This window comes from Temnothorax curvispinosus, unplaced genomic scaffold, assembly GCF_003070985.1.
Source record: "Temnothorax curvispinosus isolate PA1 unplaced genomic scaffold, ASM307098v1 QBEX01004937.1, whole genome shotgun sequence".
NCBI classification, from domain to species: domain Eukaryota; kingdom Metazoa; phylum Arthropoda; class Insecta; order Hymenoptera; family Formicidae; genus Temnothorax; species Temnothorax curvispinosus.
In genome coordinates, this window is record NW_020214717.1 from 735,183 (window position 1) to 757,576 (window position 22,394).

General features: G+C 36.2%; 2 protein-coding genes across 4 annotated transcripts in view; both read right to left on the reverse strand.

The window, feature by feature from the left end:
* Positions 1–7,174, reverse strand: part of LOC112454241 (xaa-Pro aminopeptidase 1-like) — a 32,019-nt gene extending 24,845 nt beyond the window's left edge. For all 3 annotated transcript variants that reach the window (XM_025015518.1, XM_025015519.1, XM_025015517.1), the window contains exon 1: positions 6,555–7,174. In XM_025015518.1, coding sequence (XP_024871286.1) covers positions 6,555–6,600 — 46 coding nt within the window. In that variant the 5' untranslated portion in view covers positions 6,601–7,174. The remainder of the gene's footprint in view (positions 1–6,554) is intronic.
* Positions 7,175–10,765: 3,591 nt separating this feature from the next.
* On the reverse strand, positions 10,766–22,394 carry LOC112454260 (mannosyl-oligosaccharide alpha-1,2-mannosidase IA). Its single transcript, XM_025015548.1, has 6 exons — positions 22,195–22,394; positions 17,042–17,255; positions 13,726–13,950; positions 13,138–13,343; positions 12,575–12,769; positions 10,766–12,119 (listed from the first exon to the last, which is right to left on the reverse strand). Exons 1-6 carry the CDS (start codon positions 22,333–22,335, stop codon positions 11,997–11,999), a joined length of 1,104 nt encoding a protein of 367 aa, XP_024871316.1. The 5' UTR covers positions 22,336–22,394; the 3' UTR covers positions 10,766–11,996.

Sequence of the window (22,394 nt, forward strand, 5' to 3'; positions counted from 1 at the left end):
TATCTAGAGAGATTTGAATAATCGGATAATAATTATTTCAGATAATTTGGATATGAAATTATTGTAATATTTATATATACTTGTTTCTAGATGTATTTAAGTATTAAGATTGCCAGTTTTTAATGTTTAAGAATCTACTTTAAACTTCATTAAGTTTGAAATTAAGATTTTAAAGAAAATATTAATTAAGTGTAAGATTTGTTATTCTTACACGGATTTCCATGCTTGCTTTCGAAAAAAGTCGAACATACGTAATGCTTACCAGTAGCATGAATTTTGTTATCATAAAGCTATTAAACCAACATGCATATAGGAATGATTGTTAGTGCGAAATTCTTTATTCTATATAATACGATAAATAAATGTGGATCATGGGAAGGAACGGAAAGCCGCGGAAGGAGGAAGTCGTTCGATCGGGAGCCGCAGCGCTCGTCAATTTCGCATTGATCGCCGATAGTCGATGTCACCGCCGTTTCGCGGCGTCCGCGTTCGGCGGCACGTCCCGCGATAACCATAAGCACGCCCCGACAGATGTTGGATACACGCTCATTCATCGGATTCCGAGTGAGATAGCACTGCGGAGCGAAAAGAGACAAAAGTACCGTTGCGATTGCGAGAAACGGAGACGAGGAAAGCCGAAAGGAGGGAGAGAGTGAGAGGTCCTGCCAACCTCCATCGCAGTATGGTAGCCTGCTACATCAGGCAGCCTCTTTTCCGATAATTTGCCACTCATTAACATAAAACTGGACCGCATGACGAGTGGAGACGGAGTGTCGAACGGTAGAAAACGCGTTTGCGAGAAGGACAGGCGTCTCCGTCTCCTTAACTCCCCCGGACGAGGAAGACATAAATGTTTCCGTTACTCTCGCGCGCTAATAAAAGGGAATATAAATCTAATTACAGTATTACACGAACGACAGGTTCAAAACTCATGCACGATTAACGAAAATGTACTTGTATATTCTATCATAAATCGTATGATTTTTACACTTGTTGTTTAGATAATTCTAAATAATTCTAATTCTGCGTTTTGTGAAACGGTACAATCAGGAATTTTTCACAGCAAATAACTAATACAAATGTGTAGGCTTATGATTACAAAGTGTGTTAACTGCGCAAGGTTCATAATTACGAATGTTATTCGTAAAGTCCCGAAAATCTTCAATTAAAAAGCAAGTGTGATTCGTTGCGTCACTTATGATTGATTTTTCATCAATATCAGTCGAGTTACGATCTTTCCTTTCTTTTTGTCAAAGAATAAAAGGATACATTAATTAGATTTATAAATTGTGATACACGGAAGAACGGTTTTGCTCAAGTATCTAAAAATTTAGCTAGATACAGATCTAAAAATAATTTTGTCGCACCATCGAAATAATTAAATTAGGTCGCCGAAGTATGTATTTATGGACGATAGATCATTTTAACTTTTAACGATGGTTGCATTCAAAATCTTTGCATCGCGTTTAAAAATTTTCGCGCGATCGCGAGAAGTATTCAGAAGAGTATGAACACGCTAATTCCTTTAACAAATATCAATTTATTTATTACCTAATTTCCGTGATTGACAATTTATATTAAAACGACGGTATTTCGAAAGGAATTTTGCGCAATTTATTTATTCAAATCGAAACGCTAGAGAAAAAGAATTACGAATGATTGTTTTATTGCGATATTTACGGGCAGTAATTGTCGGAATTGTTTCAAATATAATCTAGCAATGCGCTTCAAACTTTCCGTCAAGTCAAATCTAATTAGTTTGGCTCTCGAAAGTGGCGGAGTAACATATATGAATCGCGAAGATTACGGAAATTAGCCATAATTGCGTTGAACGTTCGATGACGATTAATTCGAAACGCAGAGAACAGAAAATTCGGGATAAATCTATTTTATAAAACGTTTTAATATTTCGAGTTGAACTTGAACAATCGACTGGTATGGCTTTGACGTTGTTTTGATTACAGCGATGGGTTACATATATACGCAGGCCCGCCTGGCCCGTTGCGCGCCTTCGTCATTCGCGACGAGACTTGGGCGAGCGGTTATAGCAAGTTCGATTATATTTGTTCCTTATTACAACGTTACTTCTAACAAGTAATAGTCATTAATAGTTTGCTTTCAGCTTCCATTCACACATTGTCGTGCGTTATAGCGTACGTGTCTCTTTGACGATTTGCAATTAAATAGAGATTGATAATATTCTGTATATAGAGGTAAAGATATAAGTGCAAAGGTTCTTCTTTAATCGTGAAACTATTCATGTAGCATTTGATGGTTGACGAAAAGTTTAATTCGTTGAATAAACTTTTAAGGCTGGAGTGTATTTTACACCCCACACGAGTATAAAAGTAATTAAATATTATACGGTTAACATTATCATTTAGCGACTTGTTTCTTTATTCTCGATAATAGATTCGATAAGCCGTGACACGATGCGTTATTGCATAACGCGCGTTTAAAATAATTAAAATTTTTTAATTTCATTAAGCCACAACGTGTCATAGAATGTATTGAAGAAGCAGGTATATTTAATTGATTGAACACGCGGAGATGCGCACATTGCGCACTATGACACATATCGTAACGCGTTTCAACGCGGGCGTGGAAAAACGAAAAATAAGATCATTATTCGTGCGGCGAAATTTAAACGGGAAAGTAATGAACCGCTCTGCGTGAGGCCTTGGACGACGCGCGCGCGTACGGCGTGTTGTGTTTACACAAGGTCGCCGCGCTATTATTCGTGGGTTCGTTATCATTCGCTTAGCGAGGCTCGGAAAAGCAAGTACGGTGCGAGCCGCTTCTCGTCACATTATCGTTACTCTTCCGAAATGGAATCATTTTCCATAAATAGTTAATTAAAATTAGTTTGCGAATTAATTAGTCCCTAGAATTAACGAATCGCGAGCGTATAGACAAGACTTTATATATTTGTTCATTTAGTATTTAAAGGAACTCGAAATCTCTCGACGTTCTGCTGATTTAAATGTAATTTGATCGCTATTTTCTGATTGAGAGACGATACGAATCTCCCTGGGTCGAGCGATCGAATAAAGAAAAACCGTGTATTGACCGTTTGTTAATAATATGTGTATTTCACGGGATTTAATATGTACGCAGCTAGTATGCGTGCAATATTGAATTTTGATTGCTTGTGTATTTTTGGACAGTCCATCGCGTCTTAATAAATCATTAAATCGTTCCTATTAATTGCACCGTATCACGCTATATCAAAGGAAAGTTGCCGATACCATTTTCGAATTTTTAATATTTTTAATATTCGTCAATCGCATAACATAAATTCGGCGTTTTCACGTCAGTGATTTGTTTAAAATGCGTAATGCGCGAAGGTTGCTCGATCGAAATCTGTCGCCATACGAAGCGGTCAGCCGTGCGGCCGCATTTCCGAATTACACATTCCGTGGATTTTTAAATTTCAACTTCACAATTCGCGCACCTGTTCAATCGCCCGAAAATTCAAACGCCGCAGCCGGGAAAATGCCACATGATTGACATATTTCGGTAATTGGTGCGCGAATAATCATAGTTAATCGAATTTTCGTGAGTGTCACGTCATACTGTGTGAGTGCTATAAACGAGCAGCAACGAAGCAGCGACGAGGAGCTACAGAAGAGGAGGAGGAGGAGGAGAACGACGAAAAGACGGGGCATCGTATCGGCGGTGAATAAAATGTTAAATTGTCGCATTATATAATTTAAAAAATTCGAGTAGCGCGGAAAGACTCGTGATTTTACCTTTTTCTTTTTTCCCCGACTTTATTTAAATCGAGGAGAGTTGGAGCTAAATTTCTGGGTCCGAAAGCGCGGAATTCGCAAACATAATTTAGCAGTGCTTGGGAAGCGTCGAAATTATCGACCGTTACCTTTCGCGTTTGCGAGAGGAATCTCTGGTACGCCGACTCCGCATAGTTTGGCACGGAGTTTGCAGCTCGTTCGCAGTTAGCCACCATCGTATATATTCGCGGAGCGAGCGAGGTATCCGCGCGCGTAAACAGGCTCCGTTGAACCGGCGCGGCGTGGCGAGAGACGAAATCGTTACTTTACGATCCGGAAGTATCCGGAAGTATCGGCGATCGCATCAATTTCCGCTCCAACTTGCATCGCCTCGCTCCCCTCGCTCTTCCTCCAAACCGATTGAGATGAACCGAACTTTGTACGATCGCGCGCTCGTTTCTCTAATGGAAACCGTGGAAACCGTAGAAAGGAGATTTAAGAGAAACAGTGCGACAAAATCGTGGATGAAACGACGCTTTGGTCTTGCTCGGCTCGAGTTTTAGTTAAATAACACGATTATATTGGCGAATTCAACCTAAGAAGGAACCTAAGGCGCGTACATCTACCGAAAGACACAGAGCCGTTACTATGTAACTTTAATTGCGTTCAAAACGGGTAGATCATTGATAATCCGACCTCCGCTTAACGCGACAGCTCGAATCGGCTTGATGTGCGTTCTCGAGGCAAAAGTCACGTGGGAAATACATTTTTTTATCCAGGGGCAATTAATACGGACTTTTACGGGCTGTTTATCTGCGCGGATAATTGTTTCGTTCGCGGTGGGATAAACGGCGGGAAAAGTCGCGGGTGTGATGGGTTTTACGGCTGACCTGGCAATTTTCGAACGACTAAACTTCAAGCGCCGGCGCGACCGCAAAGTTTCGTTATTTATAGGCCAACCTGAGTTCTCTCGTCTGGGGTACGTTCACCGCAGCCAGATTCCAGCGTTTATTATGTTACGCGACGCGTGCGGTTAGGTGCTATATGTTATGCGAAGAAATTCGCGCGACTGAATCTATTCACGCATGTGGGCCGCGTATCGACGCCGACGAAATTACATTTTTGGATACCGTAAACGTGATATCCGATATTTCGATTTGAATTTCACAGGACAGTCAGGGGATTATCGTCGCGAGGATTTCATCTGTAATCTTGGCATCGCATCGCTAATCTTTCGCGATTTTTTTCAAATATTTTCCATACGATGCAAAAAAACTGTTTTTTATATTACGTAGAACAAATTATTATATTTTATATGACAGTACAAGCTTTCCATTAGAGCAAAAAAGAGAGTTATATTTATATGGGAAAGATTATTTTGCCGAAGGGTGACCCTTTTTAGAAATCTTATCATCGATGTATCATGGTTTATTTAAAATTTTGGCAATGACGTGGAAGATGATCTGTATCTGTGCTTCATTGGAGAAGCTTTTTCTAGATAGATGACGACGACGTGTATAAATATAAACTAGTGACGGGATAGTTACGCGCGACATTTTTGCTAAGTCCACGCTTGTATTCTGATTCGCTTTTCATTTATAGAATATTAGTAAAACAATCGCATTGGGATGTTTATTTTTATATATTATTCTTAAAGTCATAATCTTTTATGTATTATATGATAAATTATTCATATTACTAACACAAAGAGCATAAATTATGCATGTGATATGTAATGTTACTGTTAATGAATCCGGAAGTAATAAAACAATAGTGACGTTAAACGACATGATCATAAAATATTATTATGCCGGCCTCAAGGGAAGTTAGGGAGTGTTGCAGCCGTTTATGACACTCATAAAGGATACGACATTGAACTTAACTCGTTAATAACTTCCGGTTGTGATTGAAACGAGCGTAAACATACGTCGTACAAAATAGCTAACGTGTTAATAGGTCTCGCAATGGCATTTATTCATTAAAAAAAAAAAAATGCAAAATATGTGTTAAATAACGAATAAAAACAAATTAATTTAACTAAAATGGAGTTAAAATAATATTGTTTTGTGTGTTAAAATAATAAATTTCGATATACACGGTAGTTAAAAATAACAAAATGTTATTTAACTTAAGGTACTGGTTCAAATTTCATCCTTTAATATTTAACAGTGATATTAAAACATGATAATTAATTCTGTCATCGACTATTATACTGTCACGTGGAAACAATAATCTTTGTTTCATATAGATTAAAATAACTTGGAAGAGACGGAGGGATAAATTGGTTAACAGATTCGCGAGACTGTCTCGCGGTAATTTCCTGTTACAACTCGCCACGTGTCAAATTTTTATGTAGACTGTGATGGATTACGAAGGGTGGATCTATAATATTAAATGAAGTGTGTGCATGAGGATCATGCGGTGCAATCAGTAAGTAACGAGTCGAAAAGCCGCAAGGTGATCAATCATAACATTTTATGAAAAGCGTTAACTTAAAAAAATAAGCAAAAGATAAATCATTAAATATAATTAAGCTAATTTTGAAACATGATACGGTACGCCGCCGCGTTTTCTTATTGCAGTCGTGCAATTTTACACATGCCTGTCTAGCAAATGTTTTTGTTGGCGTTGCACTGTAAATTTTAGGACCTAACGCTTTCGAAAGAAGTGTCGACTTCTAAATTTGTTCAGAGGTCCCGAATGTAATGTTTTTAGCTTTGTTTATCTTTTTTTATTCAAACAGCAAAATTTATTTACAATTTACTAATTTATTCGAGCGAAACTGTTGGCGCAACTATACGAAATCGGTTAGCAGAGACTTACCTAGAATGCAAGACGTAAGAAGAATTCGGAAGACAAACTTCTTCATGGTATGAAAATCTCCGATAGCGCTGGTGCGTAAACCTCGATCTCGGCGGCACGTTGAATCGGGATAAAAAGAGCGACGCGATTTAACACATCAAAAACACGCGTTCTTATCTATATTTAGACCGCACTTCAGTAATAGCGTCGGTTGTACCGAGGAAGACCGGTGCTGGAGAACAGTGAAGACTGTTTGCCGCGGCACACCGAAGCAATGGTGTACTCTTCCGGTCTCGTTATATCAGCTGTATGCCATGCAATCGGGAGCCAATTTTGCAGCCAAAATCGCAGGCAATTCTTAATCCAATTCTTAATTTATTCTTTTGCGGCGAATTTTCTTTTATTGTACTTTATATTTTATATAAATTAAACTGGATCATTGATCATTTCCATCGGTCTGTTAGTTTTTCACGAAATTGACACGAAAAACGCCGTTCTTGCCGCGTGAAGTGTTTTCGAGCGGGAAATCTCTTGATCACAAATAAAAAGTCAAATTGATTCGAAGTGATTAATACAGAAACATTCGCGATTAGACATTATCCGTGCCGCGGTTACCGAATGTAAACGCTTTCGAAGCGATGCGCGACACGAGGGAGACTGATCGCGCCCGACTCTAATTTTCTGTCTCTTCCTCCTCCTCACTTCTTCCCGCTAGACCGCCAAGTACAGCTACGGAGGTGGTAGTGCCTCTTTGAAAATTCACAGTATTTTTTATATGCTTCCGCAGGATTATAACATAAAGTGGAAAGCAGTATTACTGACGGAAAGATATTAATAAAATGTATCTCGAAGATAAATAAGTGAAATAGAGAATTCGCAAATTTTATAAATGCTGCAGTGGTTAATTAAATTTCAATTTCTTATTTACACTATACCAGTACAGTTATAGCTGCCATGGCATACATTTATCAAAGAAATGAAAAATTTTATAGATTGCACAGCTACAGTGAAGCAAAATTGTTTGTTTTGTTACAATTCGCGTTATCAAAAATGTGGATCTTACTTTAATTCAATAAACAATGTACATTTTAATTATTGACCAGTAACATATCGTGCAGATGAATTGATAGCGATTCAATGCTTTAAAAATAATTTTTTAAATACATTTTGAAATTAATCAGTAAAAATGGAGTTATTCTAAATTTACAGGCGATCTTAAGTTTTCCGAGTAATCATTTGGTTAATAAAAATCTACTTAATAAGGTATTATTATGAGAATTCGTTAAAGGATGGTAACTTAGAAGATTATGCCCGATATTCACAGTCTCACACACACAGATCTCATATACTTATAAGATCGTCTTAAATTTATCTTTAGATATTCCGTGGCCAATGAAACGAGTCGTTCAGTATCTATATAAAGATAAACTTAAGACGACTTAAATATAAGATCTGACTATGAATGCTGGCCTGTGTATTATTTCACGATCGATAAATAAATCTCGATGCAGCATTGCTTTTAAATAACGCAATCGGTGATAATTTCCCAAGATATAATTTTTTATTATATTTAAAATTACGCTTATTTTAAAAAGTAAACGAAATTCGTGAAGTTTTTACATCATGCTTATAAAACTATTGTATATATTTAATTATATCTGCCGTCAGTCAATACTGATTCTTAAAATTGAAGTAAATTTCTGGAGAATGGAAATTAATACTAAAATGTGCAATATAACGTATTATCAATATTTATTTATTTCACTGATCATGACAAAGTAATAATTACGTAAAGCTGTTAAAAGTAAAACCCCGTTATCACTAGAGTATATATTATATTTACAAGTATAGTTTGCATCTCTCTCTCTGACAAAACCTTTTATATGACATATTTTTTCTCTTCTTTAATATACATATATATCTATATATACATATATACATATGTGTGTGTATGTATATATAAGTATATATATATATTTATATATATCGGATTCAATATGTATATATGTATTTCCTCCGTGGCGCGTAATCCTCGCTCATCGTACAAAGATCAGGCGAGTAAAGCTAAGGTTTCGTTTTTGTGTTCTCTTTCCCTCTCTCTCGTTTATCACTCAACTAAACAAACTGTAAGCGCCATAAGAAAAGATTATTGTACCCAAAACCCCGTTCAGTGAAGTAGTCCAAGTAAAATACTCTAGTTAACAATAAATTATTAAATATCTATTCACAAATGTATGTATAGGCTATCATTATTACTATCATCATCGTCGCCGGACACTGCCATTCTCGCCGTTATTCTCGATGTCATTATCACTATTTTTTACATACACACCGCCTAGGGCTTACTGTACTTGTGTGTGTTATCAATGTGGGGGCTGGAAGTTTGCGAGATTTTATGGTGAATTTTAAGAATCGTGGAGTATCGAGAGATGACAGTAATCTGTGAATCGCTATAAATATCCACGGTATACTTTATCACAAGTAACCATCGACACTATAAAAGTTCATCATAAAATCTGATTAATTTTTGATAATTCATTCCAGTTATTAACAACGGATGATTATCTGTGATACCAAATGGATCTTGCGTTACGAAATGAATTTTCTCGCTGATGAGAGATTCCTCTCGGATGAGATATTGTACATCGTTTTGTGAATTATCTCGAGCGAGTTACACCGATGGTTAACTAATCGTAATTCTACGGTAGTCAGTATGCAGAAAATAGTCTGCGCATAGAATATATAAAGATACTATTTTAAATGTAATGTCATTTGATGTTTCGGGTTTTATCCCTTTCTGAATCATATTCTTATATGTTATGATACAATTAGAAAATAAAAGTTTAATCGGCAACGATTGATGTTGACCAATTTGGTGCAACTCTTCTCTATAGATTCTCTTAACATAGATGCTTGCTAAAATTGCATTGACATCTAACAAGCATCATGATAGAACCTCTTGGAGGTTCGACGTAAAACGAAAACGACAACATGATTATTATCAACTGTCACGCTTTGAAATTCAATGCATATAATCGCGCAAATTATTTCGCTAACCATTTCTCTTCATTCGGACGCGGGGTGAATGTTTACACACGCTGAATGGTTACACGCGTTTGTGCGCGTGTATATGTTATAATATAAATCCTATTTGTCTGTCTATTTGTGTGTGTGTGTGTGTGTGTGTGTGTGTGTGTGTGTGTGTATTTTCTATTTCGCGCTTGAAGATGATGTTTCGAAGTCTCGCCTTTGGAACGTCATCTTACCGGAAAACGTAGCGCGATAACTCTGCACTATATGTATACATTAAGTAACTTTCCGGCCGTTCTTATCATCGACGAGTGCGATGCTGATTGTTCGGAAATTCATTAAGAGACACCATGCAGGGTCAAATTTACTGGGAGGAGAATATGCTTTACAAAAGCTCATTCACGAGATGGATTCGTAAAAAATTGGAGTCTTCTTGCGATAAAAATGGTCGTTATGATTATCACCAAAAAGATCTCCTGCAAGTGTAATTACAATCGTAAGTTCGACCCTGAACACCGCGAGAACGCGTGTTCTCTTTGAGATATTATGCTACTGCTTCTAATTGTTTGTCGCTGGATATTGTAGAATCCAATTTGGACGAATCGATTTTTACATTCGGTATAAGCGCTATACAATTATATGGTGTTTCTTCTACAATCCCACTCTATACCTCGCACTCCTCGTATAGAATATGACTTTCTTGTAATCTTTATATACACGTCTCTACCTTTCATTATAGACTTTGCTAGTTAATCGCCCGCTAGTTAACCGTTTTACAACTACGATATTCGACTGACTTGCAATGATGATCGCCATCGTTGCGAACGCGCGACCGCATTCGTATATTCGGTCTGTGCACACATCCTCTTTCCTCTTTATTTCATTCTATTTCGATTAGCTCGCCATACAAAAAGCACGCACGCTCGCACCGCAATCGTGAGAATGACAGTTTGGTTTGTGTACTTTCTCCTCTTTTCCTTTGTTAAAAAATTCTGGAGAGATGAAATTGGGAGAGATTGGGACTCGAGGATAGCAAAATTGTTGGATAGTCAAAATCTTTTTGAGGGACATCGATAAAAAACGGGGAAAGAGACGCGTGTTAAATGTTAGTGTTACAAAACGTTGTCGGGATGTTTTTTCTTTTTAAAACGGTGGTTCGACAATTTATCGCTATTTTCCTCTTTTCTTTTTTTCTTTCATTTCTTTTTTTTTTTTTTTTTTTTTTGATTGACTGACAGTTTCATTTCCGAAGTTTTACAAAACAAGTTTATATCGATGCTTGCTGTCGACGTAAAACTTATCCTCATTCGTCATATTATATGAAAACAATTCACGCATAGTTTCAATTAACAACGACAATCCATTGAATTCGTACGCAGTGTAACTCGTCAAAATTTAACGCTCGAAAGAATATTGACAGAGATACTTAATATTGTACATAAACAAACATATTAACAACAATTTGATTTATTAATTCAATCAATGTTTTTCTTTTCTAATCTATATAATGTATCACATATTTTATATGTGATAAAATTCCCAGTCTTAATAACGCTTCTTTCTGGTAGAGTTACATGTGCGTCCAGAGTAACTATTGACGAAAAAGAAAGGAACGCGGCTGTTACCGACTACCCTGCCGTGATCTTTAGAGAATGTTAAAAATGTTAACGTTACGAATATAAATTTAAGTGTAAAGTAGATCGCTTTGCGCTGTGGTTGGGGAAAGAAATAGGCGAAACGTTCACATTCTCGCAACATGTTTTCCTATTTTCATAGCTCTCTCTCTCTTGCTCGTTCTCTCACTCTCACTTTCCTTATTTTTGCTATTTACAAACGTGTGGCTTAAATAACATTCGTTAACATTTTCATTCTGCTCTTTCTCACTCTCATTCTCCTCGCGCTCTTTCTTTCTCTCACTCTCTCTCTTACTCTCTGACTTTTTTTCTCTCTTTCGTTTACCTAAAATAATTATTTTAATTTAAAATGTATTCGAATCGCTCTAAGCGCGAATCGAAGGGCAGACTAATTCTTCTTCGTTCTCTTCATTAATTCGCAGTTTTTATTGTGTTACACAATGGGTCAAAATCGGAATAGGTCGCGTAACGCTGTTTATACAAATAACATCTTTATTATCATCAAGTTAACGCTTTTAGGATAACGAATAAAGGAAAATAGAGGAACAAAAATGCAGTTGCATTTTTGTTTCGTCGCATATATTTTTTCGCAATCGATATAATATTAAGTATAGAAAGAATTGACGGAAAGAGCGCCTCGTTAATTCGAAGTGAATTTCTTCAGTCTTTTGTCACTATTTAATTCTGATCCACTGTGTATCGTCGTATTATATATATAATATATATATCTCTCTGTCGGTTCCATCACTGCCAAACGAGAATTGTCAGTATCATTCAATCTGTTGTGAACTTGTCTGGCTTATAAAGAGGGAGCTGGGCGGTACAGAGGATTGCCCTTGATAGGAAGCACATGAGCCTCGGAGTTAAATACCCAGTCGTCAAGACTTATGAGATCGTCGTCGCTGAAGAGCAAATAGAGATACTGGAAAAAGATAAAATATTTTCACATTTTATATTTTTATATACCTATACATATTATTATATTTCATAATATATCTACGTATATTTTTGTTAACTCTCTTCTCTTCTTCTCGCGTCACGATTAAATCTTAAATAATATTCTTTATTGGAATGTTTCCTTATCGAATATCATATCTATTTCTTTTTTGTCTCTATAATGCTTATTAAAAAAAATTTCGTTATATTATAAAAGTTAGTTTGCAGAAAAAAAATATATAAATTAGATGAGAAATAAAAAAGAATTGTAGTCAATTGTAAAATATAATCAATCAAATCATATTATGTTTCATATGTTAAATGTAAATTTGCGAGATACCGCTGTTGTCGAAAAGGTGTAAATATTAAACGTTTAAGTTCTTTCGGTCTTTACCAGAGGTAGCGTAAACCAAGTCGAAACGATGCTTCGTTTCCCCTTACCTTCAATGTTTCAGCAAAGAAGTAACTTTGTTGGACGTCGTCTTTCGCCGAGTCGACTAGGTAAACATTGTTAAGCCCCGTGAATCCTCCGGGAACCCGACAATGCTTTTCCAATGCTTGAACCGCCTCCCAACCCCACTCGCGATATTTTGGATCCTTTGTTAACCGCCACATTACGAAGTAGGATTCGAAGGTCTGCGGGGAAGTATATCTCGTTTTATCTCATCCAGTAAATTTTACCGATTCTTACAAAAAAATGGAAGCTAAGAAAAATTAGTTTTCTATATGTATTTTATAATTTCTGTTGTTTTACAAACTTAATAACTAAAATAAATAAATTTAATACTTAATAATTTAAAAAAATATGCCATAAATATGAAGTAGTTAAATCTATATAGGCACATTATGTCTCTTCGCGGTTAAAAATAATTTCAAATAGTAAAATAATTTTTTGGTGTGACAAACTCTCTCTCGGAGGAGGAGGAGGAGGAATGTAGTCGTGATAGAAACGCTTTATCAATTCGCGCTAGTTTTGCTTTCAAATGAAAACGCGGGTGACTTACCTCCGGTCGTAGAATGTAATATTTTTCGCCATTCTTTAAGCTTCTGGCCTCGTTGCCTTCGATAAAGTGGAAAGCTTCAGGGCCGAGTTTCGTAGCGCTTCTGTCATATGATTCGTGACACGTGTTGGTCAAACCAGCGGCGATGTTCATGTATTTGTCAGACAACTCGTTTTCCAGAGTTTTAGCGCCCAGAGCAAACATACCGCCTACAAAGCAATGATAACGTTATTGACAAATTTCTGTCTTTTTTTTGTTGAATCGGTCGCTTTTTACATCGAGATATAAAGAAATAAAATAACTCTTGCGATAATAAAATAATTTTGCTTCATAGAGGAAGCTTTGTGATGGTGAAAAAAATTTTTTTCGAGATTTTGATGGAAATAGGTTTAGAATGTTCCAAAATGTCGAGAAATCATACTAGTAGAAAATGTCCGAAAGTATTTTATATTTAATGTCATAAACTTGAACGGTTAATCGAGTAACGGAGTATTTATAATTAGATTATTTAACGGCGCGTGTATTCGAGTATCGACATCGCTCGAGCTTGACGATTACGATGTAAAAATAATTATGATGTTAAAAACTTACCGGCGAAGCAAGCTAAATGACCCATTTTGTGCTCGAGCCTGTCGTATTTTAAATCCGACACGTACACAAGTTTGCCAGGTGATGTCTTGATCATGTGCTCAGTTATAGCGGATACAGCATCGTCGTACATTTCACGTGCCTCGACGTCGTCCTTGCCCGACTGGATCCAAGCTTTCAGTAGGTACTCATAAAAACTGTCACCGAGTCCACCGAGCGACATATGATCTGCAATTCCCACGAAAATATTTCTGTCGTAAATAAATTTCATGCGAATTCCAAGAGGGTTCACGACACATATTTCTCTGGAAATCATTAAGCCAGGCCCGCTATACATCTCTTTTTCATATTATATAAATTCTTTAACAAATTTAGTTTCTGATGTAATTTCTGGATGAATATGTTAGGCCGCTAAAAGCTTTTGCATTATGCACAATTAGACGATAAGAGGTTTTCAAGTTGATAAAAGAGAAACTTTACTTATTGTTAGATTTGATTAAAGAATAAAGGAATGAAAGGAAAATATGGAGAATCTAAAGTATTATGTGTCGTCTTATATTATATGCTCTTCAGATTAAAGAAAGACATGCTGTGCATATATCTTTTGAAATATCAAAGTTAATTGACAATTAGATAAATTTATGTAATCGGTATAATAATTTGTATTAGTATCGATATATTTGATGAAGTAAATTATCCGTAAATTAATTTATCCTGCATAACAGTTGAGTCTTATTGTTAGAAAGTTTGATCTTCTCTTAGATCTTAATAAGATAATCAATATGATTCATGTAGATATTAAAAGATAAAAAACGAGCGTACTTCGGCACGCGTTATATCAAAGAAAGTTTTAGAATACAAATAAGATTTGCTTTCCCCCATTCAAAAATCTCTAGTGCGCCAATTGCTCTTATTTTCCATTCCTTTCACGTTGAAGCGAAATTAAAGGTTTGCGGACGACTCGTTTTGCAAGATAAAACGGCTGTTCGACTGCCTTAAAAGAGATACCGCTTTAAAACGGATAGCAACGGTAATCGCTACGAGATAACGGAATGCTGGAAGAATCTTTTCCCCGCGGAAAAGAGGGGTTTGTTCTCCGCGCTCTGCAGGTCTACTTCGATCTCACGTTTGAGGCGGGCGAAACAAAGGGCACATTTCTTGATATCTACCGGGTTAATTCCTAGGTGCCTTGGGCTAGCTAAGAGCACGGTTTCCATTTTATGTGAGGTTTTGCGATGAAAGGACGTACGGATTCGCTTTATCTCTCTGATCACTATTTCCTCGGGAACATGGTAAGAACGTTATCGTGCAAAAATGCACGAAGGTCCAGTCACATGAGCTTAAGCTTTCAACGAATGTTAATTATAATTTGAAGATGACAAATTACACCGAAAAAGAAAAAGTGTTAAATCAAGACTCATATTCTTGTACATATAAGCAAGAATCTATAATCTTGAAGTGAGATATAAATTACGTTAAACAAAGAAAACTTGTTTTATATAATTTAATCAAAAAAAGAAAGTTGAAATAAAAATTCTTATAATCTCTATCTTATCTCTAAGAAGATTATAGATTCTTGCGTATATACAAGAACATGAGTCTTGATTTAACACTTCTTTTTTTGTGTACTTTTTTTGAACACTGATTTTTATTCACAAAGAGACAACACGTCATATCTTCTTGTAAAAAGAGTCAATAATATATTGATTTTTATTGTTATACATTCAGAAAAAGAAGTGCTCGAACAAACAAGATTGATGATGTTCTCATTCAGAAAGATATAAAGGTCTCGCCAAACAAATTGTGTATTAATGTGATAATAAATTTAGCCAGTAAAGTCGCATTAAATAATGACAATTATTATAGTAGTACGTAGTACAATACTTGTCGTATTAATTATATGAATTATATGAATTGTTCGGTTCATTATACAGAGTGTCTGATAATGAACCGTGCCACCTCTCGTGGGCAGGTAGTGGATTAAACTGAATAGAAAAGTCCCTTTATCGTTTTATGAGTTTCTCAGTAATTAACGAGAGATTAATGAATAAAGATCCGCAAATGAGCATCCAATTCAGCGACAAGAAACGGTAATTATCTCTCAGACACCCTGTATATTTATTTAAATACGTTTTGGTAACATCGAAACGTCAGTTTTCTTCATTCGAGCAATGCTTTTTTTCTTTTTGTGTACTTATTTGGAGTACCAGTACGGGGCTAGAGCGAAACCGTGAAAAATGTGGGAAGGATATGTGGCGATGAGGCTAGATACCGAACGGTTTGGATGATATATATCCCCGAGGATCTCGTCGTACGTGCAATGAGAAGGTACGCAGGCGCGGGGGATTTAGGACCCGAGGCAGAGGATGATAAATGCGATATTCAAGATCGAAGACGGCGCCGACACCCGCGTCGACGCCGGCCGCGGAGCATCTTTTCGCGAGGCGACATGAGCCGAGGTTTGCGATGTGAAATGGTAAAAAAAAAAACGAAGTGATCGAAATCACACGGATTCTCCACTTCGCGACTGTGCGAAAACTATTGTAGCGGTGTAATCGATAGCCGTCAGATTAAAAATCTATCACGTGCAATGTTTCGTGCAAATACGCGCCCGAAGATTTATTAAATGTAAAATTATAGTAATAAGTCACCGGATATTACATTTATAATATTTATTTTGATTCAAAATTGCCCAGCCGAAGACATTCAACGATTTTCTTTTTGGAGACTTTGATCGTGAATTCATATGAACGTGAAAATGTTGCTGCCAGATGTCTATGTGAAAATAGTAGTAATGAGTAAAGAGAAAACAATTAATTCTGTCATTCTGTGATGTAGAAACGGATGTACAAAGCGTAGGGATGACAGAAAAGAAATTTTTTACATTTTCAAAATGTATTTCTTTCCATTAAATGATTAAAGGATTCGTAAATAATTTTCTGAGCAAAAATTACGTTTACACGCTCGGGTATGCATGTATCACTCGTTTGCTGCAACAATGAGATAACTCAGAAACAAAAGTTTTCCAGAAAATGAGAGTTGAAATGTTTTGAATCATTAAAATTTTGTAATATCAATTTTAAACGCAATTTGTGGTGTAATAACTGACCGTAAAGGAACAAAAGTACCTATATATTAGCTCTTTAGTCAGTGCATTGAATTCTCATCACTCTTTTGCAAACAACGAAAAAATGACAATTTTTAAGTTGCGTTGTGGTTGTAGGAAATTGGAGCGGAGCGATATGTTTACGAATATTAATTAAAAAAATATAGGAGGTAAATATATAAATATAACGCAGATTGTTGAGATTCTACTTACGTTGACCCCATTTTCCTGTCCTCGGATGGATATAATTCGGATATAGACCCTTCGGTTTGTCTAGACTCTTGAGGACCTTCCTTACGTTCTCAACTTTGCTCTTGAACACTGGATTATTCGTTATATCGCTCAAGTAGGTAAACTCAAGATGCATCGTCCCGATTTCGGATAAAATACTGCAGCCGCTGCTCGCCCAACCGTAATTCTTGCTGGCCTGAAAAATAAGCGCAAGTTTCTAGCTAGAACACACACATTGCGAGATATAAAATGTTCAAAGTAATAAACGGGTAGGTCAAGTATGTGTAACATTACACAGAGAGAATTTTCTCGCAGAATTTACCCTGAAAATCATGGTAGTCCTGGGACAACATGTGTATCACGAAGAATTTTATGCGAGATATTCTGCTTAATATCTACCATAATAAAAAATATTAATATCTATTACAATAAAATATAAAATGTGTTTGATTAATTTTACTAAAATATATAGTAAAATTTCAATAATTTTTATTACGTTGTTTGTAAAATGTCTTTTGTATATTTCAAAAATTCCTATCGTTACCGATAATATTTGATCGGTTCCCAAGTTTGTAGTGAATTTAACGGTAAAATATTACGAAAAATTCTCTACGTGTACTAACATTCAAGTAATATTCTAGAAAATTACAATATTTAGACAGTAATAAAGTAATATGAGCATTTTGTTATAAAAAACAAGAGAGAAAAAACGGTATAAATAAAACATGGGACGTCGCCCTCAGTCGCGTCTCGCGTCGCGTCGCGTCGTGTCGCGCGGCTTTAGAATGAAGTATGAAAAGTCGCCGTCGTTTTCGAAACACGCGGATAAAAAGGATACGATGAGCGGACCCTAAATCGAGCCGCGACGTGTTTATTGCGTATATCGTATTTAAATCATGTTTTGATATTTGGCGGTCGTGGCGTAGACACAGAGCGTTCATAAATCGATGATTTAATTGCAGTTGTTCAAAATAATCGCCTCTCGCAGTCAGTAAAGCAGCGATCGTATTCTTTTCGGTTGGCATGTTCCGCGGATATATTTCTCTTTGACCTTGATTCATACATTTATTCAATTACGCACTCTTACGTCGCTTATATTGCAATACGTAAAAGTATACGTAATGTCGACATTATATTCGTTTGTTCAAAGTGCGAAAAGTACGGGTAATGGGAGCAGCAAGTGTAGCGTCTATCGCGACAGTTGCTCCTGGCGTTTGACGAGTGGCGCGAGCAGTGGCAAGTGAAGTTGGCCGCGCGATTTACGAAATTCTCTCCGCCATGTTCGACTCATACTCGATACTCGCTCGCTCGTCGCATCTACCTGCGGGACGTCCACGGGTGTCAAGGCGAATCGTAGCGTCTCCGCCGTAATTCCGTTGCCGTGTAATTAAGTCGCGTCGCGAGATTAATATACCGGGAGTGCCGTGCGAAGTGTTGAAAGTATCGCGCGATCATAAACGACGATATCGTTGATGTGAACGTCGCCGCGTCGTGAGTCGCGAGTCGCGAGTGAGTGCGCCGACGACGGAGGCCGGACGGAGGACGGAGATGCGACAACGGATCAACGGAGGAGAACCTGGAGGATCGAGGAGAGGAGGAGGGGGCCTGGGAGGCATCGGGCGACGGCGGAGCGACCGTGGGGTGAGTAGTTGAATTGTTATTCGTCCTGTCACTCTTGTCAGTCCTGCGGCGGAATTAGCTACTTTCTCAAGCGCAACTTGATTCGCCCATTACCACGATACACTCATTACTCGTACGAGTCGTACGATATCGTTCGAGGTTCTACTCCGACGCAATTTCGCAATTACGGAGTTCGATCTTCGGTACATATGTAAAAAAAGAGACGTCGATCGTGAATGTCGTATCTCTCTTATTCGCACGGTCGTAATTATATCCTTTATATATTGATTATCTTGGACACCTGCTTTAATGTAAAAACGTTTCTATGTTACAGATCAACGCAGGGTTACAACTTACAACTCCGCTGTTGCGCATCGGCCGGTGAGTTATTTTTTATTTCGATATCGAGAGGCAATGGATTTGTAAAAATTATATATTACAGACGTAAATAAAATGTATCTACACTGAGAAAAAAAATATTTTAATAAAAAAAAAATATTTATTAGGTGGCTCCTAATAGCATATTTATTCTTTTTACACATATTTATTTAGAATTAGATATTTTTATTTCAATTAAATTTCTTTTTATTTATTTCAATTTATTTCTATTAAATTTCAATTAAATTATTTCAATTAAATAAAAACATCTAATTCTAAATAAATATGTGTAAAAAGTAAGTAAATATGCTATTAGGAGCCACCCAATAAATATTTTTTTTTATTAAAATATTTTTTTTCTCAGTGTATGAGAAATGAGATATAAGAGAATCACGAATAGTCTTTTTCATAATTATTAGACATTACATCGAAATTTTTATTTAAATAATATAGCGGAGCAAGTTAGAAACTTGCACATTGCTTCCTCATAATTACTGCAGATTGTTAGCATTGTTCCCATTCAAAGCCAGTTTGTTTTTAAAGTACAACATAATTATTAACATAAAATAGTATGGCTTTCTCGTAGAGGAAGCTTTATGAGCGAAATAAAATGACGAGGAAGTAATGTGCAAGTTTCTGATCCACTAAATTTTTTCTTCGATGTTTCTTGAAAGTATGCAAATTTAAAAATTTGCACATATTAATTCTCATAATAAGTCTAACGTATTAGAGAAATCTGGAATGTAGTTCCAATTTATATTTTGCAAAGAGAATTTATTTGAGTATATCCATTTCTTTAGAACTTATGAAAAGCAAATAGATCGTAATGCAAACGGTATAATCCACGAGAGCAGGCAGAATATGCTAATTCTTTATGAGTAGGATCATGATATTAAAAGAATAATACGGAAAATTTGTAGAATAAAATCCGATGCGGTTTTAAGTAATCAAAAGCCATTGTTGAAGCGTCTGAAGAAACGAAGAGGCAATCTGTTCGTCGGATATCGCCCGACGAATACTGTAACGAGGATTTGGATAGATGGAGTTCGGGTGGGAAAAGCATAATCGCTTTATAATTTAATCTAACCAATTAACTCCTGCCCGCTATAATTTCATCGCGGTAAGATAGACGAGTGTGTGCGTGCGACGTAGCGTTTGCATGTCTTATGTTGTTAAAGGGAAAGAGAGAATTGAAATTTCTCATTGCTACAAGTACACGTAGCACTCGTAGCAAGTTGTTAAATGTATTATGAAAAAAATGTTACGTATATGATTGTAACATGCACAACAAGCGACACATTTTTGCAACTTTTATTGCTTCATATATGCGATTAGATATTTAAATTGATAGCTGCAAGAGCATTGAAAAAAAATACCACTGCGTGTTATTTTTTTCATGTATGAAAGGGAACGGATAGCAAAAGAATGCGCTTCGAGTAAAACGGGCCAGACAGGATAATAAAATATATGAAATTTTTGGAACCAACAAACATTTTTCATCATTCCTTTTCTTTCACGCCATTCCAAATTAATGGAAAATTATGACGTTATGGTGCGGAGATAGACACTCGATAATTAGTCGCGCTCATTAAAAACGCTAATACGAATTATGAAGTCATCAAGGGGGTAGAGTCAATCGGCATATCTATCGTCGCGTCGTAATTAAATCAGAGTCCTTTTCATTTCTCGTTTTCTCGCACTCTCAGCACGTGTGCGCGCGAATTAATTCCTTCGATAAGACTGCATATCAGATTCGATTATTACTACACGCTATTTGCTTTCAATTTCCAGTTATAAATTATTTAGCTAAAATATATAAAACAATTTATAAAAGCACTTTAATTATAACGTTTTTTAATTCTCTTCTTCAGGCTGATCATAAAAAAATTTTCATTTTGTTTGCGACTGCTATTTTCGTTAATGAACATGTTCTTTTCAAATGAAATAATAGAGTAACAATAACAGCTTTTCTTTTATTGAAATTAATCGGCCGCTCTTTTACGGGAATGAGAATCTCTATTTATAAATAATTCTAGACAATCGTTTGACGTAATTTTGAATATTATTGATATATTATTGATATAAACGGATATAAAAAAGAGACAGTAACATATATCGTCGAACGGACATATCGTCCATCGTATAGGGGAAGCGAAAGGCCGTATCCGCCTCCTGTGGCCTCATTATCCATCCAATTAAGAATTTGCATATTAATCGCGCGCCGCTATTTCGACAGACTTGATGGAATCGTTTCAATTAAAGCGCAACATCATTGCCACATACGATGCTTAACAAGAAGTGCGCAAGAACGGAAACACCACGCCCTGGAGTAGCTTTTTTAAGTTATGCGGCCATGCGAACAAGGTGTAATTGTGTTTTGTATTTATACTGCGTGTTTCATTCATTAACAGATCAACGGATTGCTCAAAAACATATAAACATATACAACTCATTTTTATGACAGTTTCCTGATTAAAAATGTGATATATTACACATAGATTTGTTAAGCAATTTAACAAAATTCAGTAATAATATAATATTTCAAGAACTTTTTGTTTGCTATAAACAAGGCGATACACCAAAAATACATTTCATTAAAAATAAAATATCGAGATTAAATTAAAGAATATAGAGTTTCACAAAAACTCAAATCATTATATCTTCAGTAATCAGCAATTTAGATATGGAGTGATCTGTAGAGTAATCTTTAGATTTGCGTTGTTTAAATGCATTATCTAGATAATCTCGCTTTATATATAACTTGAAAATCTTTCTTTACTGAAAGTTTAATTATCAACTTTAATTATCAAGTTTTATCACAATTTTTAACTTTCAATATTAAATATCTTGGTAATAAAGGAACCATCTCGAGAAGTTTTTCTTTCGATTTGACTCCCAGACTTTTAATTTCAATCCCATTAAAATATACATATGATTTTAACACAACCTATATAAATTTATGATATTACATATCCGTGATTTCTTGTTTTATTCTTTTACCACGATCCCAGTTAATGAGTAGGCTCTTTTTTCGGGGAGAGAAACGAAGTTAATGTAATATCAAAGTACATCGAACCCATCTCGGCGCGTTGATGCGAGGCACATAGCGAGTTATGGCAACGAAAAGCCGCACTTACCCCGGTATGGAGGTTGATGAGGGAATGAGGAATTCCGGTTTCCGTCTGGAAGGCAGGCAGCATCCGTTCGCCGAGCTGCGCCGCCTTATCCCGGAACATCACGTCTCCCGTGAGAGCGTAACAGGCAAGCAGGCTTCCCATGAAACGAATATTCGTCTCAAACAGCGATATTTCGGAGTTCTGAAACAAAACGAGTAAAA